At 48.1% G+C, this 7,599-nt stretch overlaps 1 protein-coding gene across 1 annotated transcript; it reads left to right on the top strand.

Annotated features, from left to right (window-relative positions):
• Positions 1-571: 571 nt before the first annotated feature.
• On the top strand, positions 572-5,902 carry LOC149383546 (uncharacterized). The gene is made up of 4 exons (XM_089627828.1): positions 572-1,409; positions 1,716-3,794; positions 3,897-4,791; positions 4,927-5,902. Exons 1-4 carry the CDS (start codon positions 572-574, stop codon positions 5,900-5,902), a joined length of 4,788 nt encoding a protein of 1,595 aa, XP_089483954.1.
• The last annotated feature ends 1,697 nt before the right edge of the window (positions 5,903-7,599 follow it).

Raw genomic sequence — 7,599 nt, 5'->3', positions numbered from 1 at the left:
GACTCGAGAGAGATTAGTGAATGTTTTAAGAGGGATTGAGACTAAATTTTACAACTCTAAACCCGAGCTTAGAATCGTACCAAGACCGACCGACTCGATGAAATAACGAAATCGTGCCCCTTCCTTTTAACTTGTGTTTAAGTATTGTTTTCACTTTTGTTTACATTTCATCTTGTTCTCAAACCAATCAAAAACCCCCATTTTTCATTTCCATAACTCGAAAAAGAAAGCTAGTGAGTTTGCTTCGAAAATAGTCTAGAGTCCTTGTGGGATCGATATCCGTGCTTTTGCACTCTATTACTTGACGACACGTTCGCTTGCGTCGTGTAGAATTTTTCTTTAGTTAAGAAAATTGCACATCAAGTTTTTGGCGCCGTTGCCGGGGACTACGGTTCTATTTTCGATTGAATTATCTAGTTTAATTTTTGAGTTTGCTTGTTATTATTGTGCTTATTGTGTGCCTCTTATGTTTTAAAGGTGCATGCGACGACGTAACCCTCCGCTCATTCCTATCAATCACGAGATCGAACGGACTTGCCTACGGAACCGAGCGGAGGCAAGGCGAGCCGCCATGGAAGGAGGCAATGAAGCACAACATCATGCTCGTCGAAACGCGGAACATGGAGAAGAACGAAGGACCATACTCGACTATGGTCAACCTACTTTCGACGAGCACCAATCGGCAATACGAATTCCGGAGATGGAAAGGAACCCAAACTTCGAGATTAAAACCTCAATCATCCACATGGTGCAAAACAACCAATTTGCCGGTTCCCCCTCCGAAGATCCGCAAGACCACATCAACAACTTCTTGCGGATTTGCAACACGTTCAATCTCCCTCACTTATCCAAGGAGGCCGTGTGTCTACGACTCTTCCCATTCTCAATCCGCGACCGCGCACAAGGGTGGTTGTCTTCGCTCGCTCCGGGTTCGATCACCACATGGGATGACTTATGCTTGAAGTTCATCTCGCGATTCTTCATTTTCGAGAAGATGACCCGGAGGAGGAATGAGATCCACAACTTCGGCCAATTTGACGGAGAGTCTCTCTACGAGGCATGGGCCCGCTTCAAGAACATGATTCGGAAGTGTCCGGGCCACGGTATAGCGGAGTGGGTGCAACTACAAATCTTCTATAGCGGGCTTATGGCCTCGACTCAAGACCGAGTCAACACCGCATCGGGAGGCTCACTTCTTGACAACACCACCACCGACGCATTTGCACTACTCGAGAAGATGGCCCAAGTGAACGATCAATGCCCGGTCGAGAGGAGAATTGCCGCGAGAGAGCCGATAACTCCGGAGATGGAACTCCTCAAATCGTTGACAATTGAGGTAGCCAAACTCGCGAAGACCGTCCACGGTAAAGAAGCGGTGAAGGCGGTGGGGACATCTCACCACAAGTGTGGTTTGTGTGCGGGTCCTCACCCGACGGACGAATGTGGCGAGATAGAGGAGTCTAAGTTTGTGGGAAACCACAACAATCGTCCCACTTACCAAAACTCGGGGAATTATTACACGGGAGCGAGGAACAATCATCCAAATTTCTCATGGAGAAATCCTCAAGACCAAGTGGCAATGCAACCGGCTCCACCTCAACCCCAACAACCATACCTTCCACCACATCATCAACAACATCAACACCCACCGCCTCAACAACAACATCAACAACACCATGGGAGCTCACAATACCGGAATAATCCTCCTCCTCAAGACAAGAGACCGAATCTTGAAGATTTAATTGCCCAAATGGCAATTGAAAACACCAAGTTCATGACGAACACCACGGCCGCACTCGAACGCCAAGAAGCGGTCCTCAAAAGCAACTCGGCCCAAATAAGAACTCTTGAAGTTCAAATGGGTCACTTCGCTAAAGCCATGAGCGAGAGACTGCAAGGGTCCCTTCCAAGCAATACCGATGTCAACCCCCGATCACAATGTAACGCCATCACTTTGAGAAGTGGTAATGTGGTTGACAACTCGACCGAGAGCCAAGAGAAAAAGAAAGGAAAGGCGCATGTAGACGAGTCTTCACCGACGGATCAAGCTTCACCGACGCGACTTCCGATTGCTCCACCAACCACCAAGGTTCCCGTTCAAGTCCCGTTCCCTCAACGCCTCAAGAAAAACAACATCGACAAGCAATTTGGTAAGTTTCTTGACATCTTCAAGAAACTAGAGATCAATATACCATTTGCCGATGCGATAGAGCAAATGCCGAAATACGCGAAATTCCTAAAGGAGATCATTACCCACAAGAGACGGATAAGCGAAGAGTGCGATACTATCGCTCTCACCGAGGAGTGTAGTGCGATTATCCAACGGAGGCTACCCACGAAGTTGAAAGATCCGGGGAGCTTCACCGTTCCTTGTGATATTGGAGGCTCGAATCTTGGGAGGGCGTTATGTGACTTGGGAGCTAGCATCAACTTGATGCCGTACTCAATCTTCCTCAAGCTTGGAATCGGAGAAATCAAACCGACTCGCATCACGCTTCAAATGGCGGACCGGTCAATCAAGTATCCTCGTGGAGTGATTGAAGATGTACTCGTCAAGGTGGATAAGTTCATCCTCCCCGCGGATTTTGTTGTGCTCGACATGGAGGAAGATAGGAACATTCCTATCATTTTGGGGAGACCTTTCTTGGTGACCGCCGGTGCTCTCATTGACGTGCAAAAAGGAGAGTTGAAATTGCGAGTCAACGGCGAAGAGGCTCTTTTCAACGTTTTTGACTCGGTGAAGTACTCGAGAGCTAGCGATGACGTGTTCCGAGTCGATATGTGCAACTCCATCATCAACGATTATGCTCACCAATCCACCGACTCACTCGAGGTATGCCTTCTAAACTCAATGGATTTTTCTAATGAATTGTTGGAATGTGAAGCTTTAGATGAGGCAAAGTACATGGATAGCTTTGAGCCTAACCGGAAGAAGTATTTTGAGAGTTTGGGGGAGAGACCACCACGAGTCCTTCCGTCAATCGAGAAGGCACCCGAGCTCGAGCTCAAGGAGTTACCATCACATCTCCGATACTCCTACTTAGGAGATGAGTCTACACTCCCGGTGATCATTTCCGCGCACTTGAGCAAGATGGAGGAAAATAAACTTTTGGAGGTGTTGCGAAGCCACAAGACCGCTATAGGATGGACTTTGTCCGACATCAAGGGCATTAGTTCATCCTATTGCACGCACCGAATCCACATGGAAGACGGTCACCGCCCCTCGGTCGAGCATCAACGACGACTTAACCCGGCGATGAAAGAGGTGGTGAGGAAGGAAATTTTAAAGTGGCTTGACGCCGGAGTCATCTACGCCATCTCCGATAGCCCTTGGGTGAGTCCAGTTCAATGTGTGCCAAAGAAAGGAGGCATAACGGTGGTGAAGAACTCCAACAACGAACTCATTCCGACTCGGACCGTGACCGGTCACCGCATTTGCATGGACTACCGAAAGCTCAACAACGCAACTCGGAAAGACCATTTTCCGTTGCCATTCATTGATCAAATGCTCGATCATCTCGCCGGCCACAACTACTATTGCTTCCTCGACGGCTACTTTGGATACAATCAAATCGCCATCGACCCCGAAGATCAAGAGAAGACCACTTTCACGTGTCCCTATGACACGTTTGCTTTCCGGAGAATGCCATTTGGACTATGCAATGCACCGGCGACTTTCCAACGGTGCATGATGGCGATCTTCTCCGACATGGTGGAGCGTACCATCGAGGTATTCATGGACGATTTCTCGGTGTTTGGTTCCGACTTTGACCAATGCCTTGAACATTTGTCCATGGTGCTTGCGAGGTGCGTTGAGACTAATCTTGTGCTAAATTGGGAGAAGTGTCACTTTATGGTGAAAGAAGGCATTGTGTTGGGTCATCGAATCTCGGCGCAAGGATTGGAGGTTGACCGAGCCAAGATAGAGACGATTTCTAAGTTACCTCCTCCAATATCGGTGAAGGGAGTTCGAAGCTTTCTCGGCCATGCGGGTTTCTATAGGCGCTTCATCAAAGATTTTTCAAAGATCACTAAGCCTCTTTGTGGCTTGCTCGAGAAGGACGCGAAGTTTGTCTTCACTTTGGAGTGTTTAGAAGCTTTCAACACTCTAAAGAAGATGTTAAGCACGACCCTGATCATCACCGCCCCGGATTGGGACTTGCCCTTTGAGTTGATGTGTGACGCGAGTGATTTCGCGGTTGGAGCGGTTCTCGGTCAAAGGAAGGACAAGATCTTCCACACCATCTACTACGCAAGCCGAACCCTCAATGAAGCTCAACTCAACTACACCACCACCGAAAAGGAGCTCTTAGCCGTGGTGTTTGCCTTCGACAAGTTCCGGCCGTACGTTATCGGAAACAAGGTGGTAGTTTACACCGATCACGCCGCGATACGATATTTAATGACGAAGAAAGATGCCAAGCCTCGGCTTATTCGGTGGGTTCTCTTGCTTCAAGAATTTGATGTGGAGATCAAGGACAAGAAAGGAACGGAGAATTTGGTAGCCGACCATCTCTCTCGTCTCGAGACCTTTGAGCACGTCCACGATCGTGCCAAGCCCATTGACGACTTATTCCCCGACGAGAAACTCATGGCGGTTCAAGGAGTCGCACTACCATGGTATGCCGATTATGTCAACTATTTAGTCGGCGAGGTAATTCCGGAAGACCTCAAGTCGTACCAAAAGAAGAAGTTTCTCTCGGATGTACGAAGATACTATTGGGAAGAGCCGATTCTCTATCGGCAATGTGCGGACCAAATCATTCGGCGGTGTGTCCCGGAAGACGAAATGGACTCGGTTATGAGGCATTGCCACAAGTTGGAGTGTGGAGGGCACTTCGGCCCGACACGTACCGCGGCTAAGATTCTCCAAAGCGGCTTTTATTGGCCGTCGATCTTCAAGGATTGCCGAGAATTCATAATGTCATGCGATCGTTGTCAACGGACGGGAAACATCTCTAACCGGAACGAGATGCCGTTGACGAATGTCCAAGAGATTGAGCCATTTGACGTGTGGGGGATCGACTTCATGGGCCCATTTCCATCGTCCTACAACAACAAGTATATCCTCCTCGCGGTGGATTATGTAACGAAGTGGGTCGAAGCTAAAGCGACACCGATGAGTGACGGGAAAGCGGTCCTAAACTTCCTCAAGAAGAACATCTTCTCTCGATTCGGTACCCCTCGAGCCATCATAAGCGACGGTGGGTCTCACTTTTGCAACCGCCAATTTGAAGCGCTTCTCACCAAGTATAGCGTTACCCATCGGAAAGCGTTGGCTTATCATCCTCAAGCCAATGGTCAAGCGGAAGTGTCGAATCGAGAAATCAAGCAAATTCTCGAAAAGACGGTGGGTAGTTCGTTGAAAGATTGGTCTAACAAGCTCGACGACGCTCTTTGGGCTTACCGAACCGCATTCAAAACGCCCTTAGGTATGTCTCCGTATCGACTTGTTTATGGAAAAGCTTGTCATTTACCGGTTGAGCTTGAGCACAAGGCCTTGTGGGCGATGAAAAAGCTAAACTTCGACTACCAAGCGGCGGGGCAACAACGACTCCTTCACCTTAACGCCCTCGACGAGCTAAGAACCGATGCGTATGAGAACGCAAAGATCTACAAAGAAAAGACCAAGGCGTGGCATGACAAACATATCGTGCGCAAGGAGTTCGTTGTGGGTCAACGAGTTCTTCTCTTCAACTCTAGGTTGAAACTCTTTCCCGGGAAGCTGAAATCTCGATGGTCCGGACCGTTCGAAGTCACTCAAGTGTTCCCGTACGGCTCGGTGGAACTCAAGGCCGCAAATGGATCGGTATTCAAAGTGAACGGACAACGTGTGAAGCCTTACTACGGTGGAGTATTCGAGAGTGAGCGGGTAGTCACTCTCCTCGATCCCGAACAATGAACATCAAAACGGTACCCCGTCGAGCTCTAGACGTTAAATTAAGCGCTTATGGGAGGCAACCCACAAATTTCTTTCATTGAATTTCCATTTGATTTTCTTCAATTTTATTTTTTTTTGTTTCTTTTCTTTAAATATTCTGTTTGAAGTTTTTCTTTCTTAGTTCTTATTTTGTTCTCTTTATAAAAAAAAAAAAAAAAAAAAAAAAAAAAAATTTCAAGACAGGGCGCGCCGCGCGCTAGTGCAAAAAAAGTTCCCGAGAGCCAGCGCGTTGAGGCGCGCTCGGGGGCGCGGCGCGCCTTTGTTTTCCTGGACATTGGCGCGGCGCGCCTACGCGTTTTAATAACCCCGAATTGGCTCAAAACACCTCATTTTCAAATTTTCACAAACTCTCTCCTCTTCTCTCCGACCCATACTCATTTTTGCTCGAAAATTTCTCATTCCAAACACAAAATTTCTTCAAAATCTTGCATCCAACATCATCAATTGCGCATTTACTTCGGATTTCATCGTCGATTTCGACTCCTTTTGGCATTTTTTCACCCGAATTTCAACGTTTAAGGTGAGTTTGATTTCGAATTTTTATGAGTTGTTTGCGCATTTTGAGCTTGGATGTTGGTATAATAATGTGTTTAGGATGTTTTTAGATGTGTTTGGGTGATCAAAAGTCTAGTTTAGTGTGGTGTTCATAGTAAAATCTCATGCACGCTAGGTGTTCGTAAAAATGTCCGAGAGAGAGTTTGTGGATATTTTTTTGTGTTTAGGTCTCGTTCGTGATAGTAAGTGTCTTCATATAATTTTGTGGTGTTGTGCATGAGTTTTTGTTTGAAAATTTTGGGTGTTTGGTCGATTTGTAATTTTTCCATATTGTGACCCGTTTTCCCGGACGCCGTGGTCCGTTGTGAATCTAATGTCGTGCCGAGTTGTATTTTCAGGAATGGCACCAAAGCGAGCGAGAGCGGCGTCAGCCCGTGGAACTCCGTTGTCGAGGCTCATCGTAGGAGCCGACGCTAAATGGGCAAAAATCGTAGAAAAGAACTTCATCCCGGAGACGAAATTCGTACCGAGCCCCGACAACGGCAACCTCATGGTTCAAATCGAAGAGCGCGGGTGGACAAAATTAGCGACCATCGAGACCCGCGCTATCATGGATCTTGTTCGCGAATTCTACGCGAACCTTGGGGCCACCGAAGAAACAAGCCCTTCGGTAACGGTTCAGGGGGTTTTCGTGAGCATAACATCGAGGGCAATCAACGAGCATCTCGGCCTCCCTAGCATACCCGACGACGACTACCACAACTTAGCCCTCAACCCTCAATTCGACGATATTTTGACCACGTTGTACGGCCCCGGAGCGTCGTGGAAGCGCAATCAAGCGGGAGAACCGCTCGAGCTCAAGACGACGCACATGAGCAAGTACGCAAAGACTTGGGCTCATTTCATAAGCTCGAACATCATGTCGAGCACGCACGCCGACGGCCTCCAGATCTCCAAAGCGGTGCTCTTGTATTGCATCGTCACCGGGCGTAGTGTCAACGTCGGGAAAATAATTCGAGCAAAGATGTTCGATGCGGCAAAGTGTTCTACAACCGGCGGTCTCGGTTTTGGCGGGCTTATCACGGAGATGTGTGAGACGGCCAATGTGAAGACGTATGACGACGAAGAGAGGGCGCCGAAAGGGAAGAAGATCGACTCCGCCT

Source organism: Urtica dioica, chromosome 10, assembly GCF_054948205.1.
Source record: "Urtica dioica subsp. dioica isolate 48M chromosome 10, U.dioica_male_clone48M_v1_H2, whole genome shotgun sequence".
Classification (NCBI taxonomy): Eukaryota; Viridiplantae; Streptophyta; class Magnoliopsida; order Rosales; family Urticaceae; genus Urtica; species Urtica dioica.
The sequence above is the reverse complement of the archived record's forward strand: the minus strand, read 5'-3'. Positions and strand labels throughout refer to the sequence as shown.

Coding starts and splice junctions, on each gene's coding strand:
- LOC149383546 (XM_089627828.1), top strand. CDS start 572: ATGGAAGGAGGCAATGAAGCACAACATCATGCTCGTCGAAACGCGGAA. Junction 1,410..1,715: donor GACATCTCACCACAAGTGTG/GTTTGTGTGCGG, acceptor CTCCTCCTCAAG/ACAAGAGACCGAATCTTGAA. Junction 3,795..3,896: donor ATGCCTTGAACATTTGTCCA/TGGTGCTTGCGA, acceptor GAATCTCGGCGC/AAGGATTGGAGGTTGACCGA.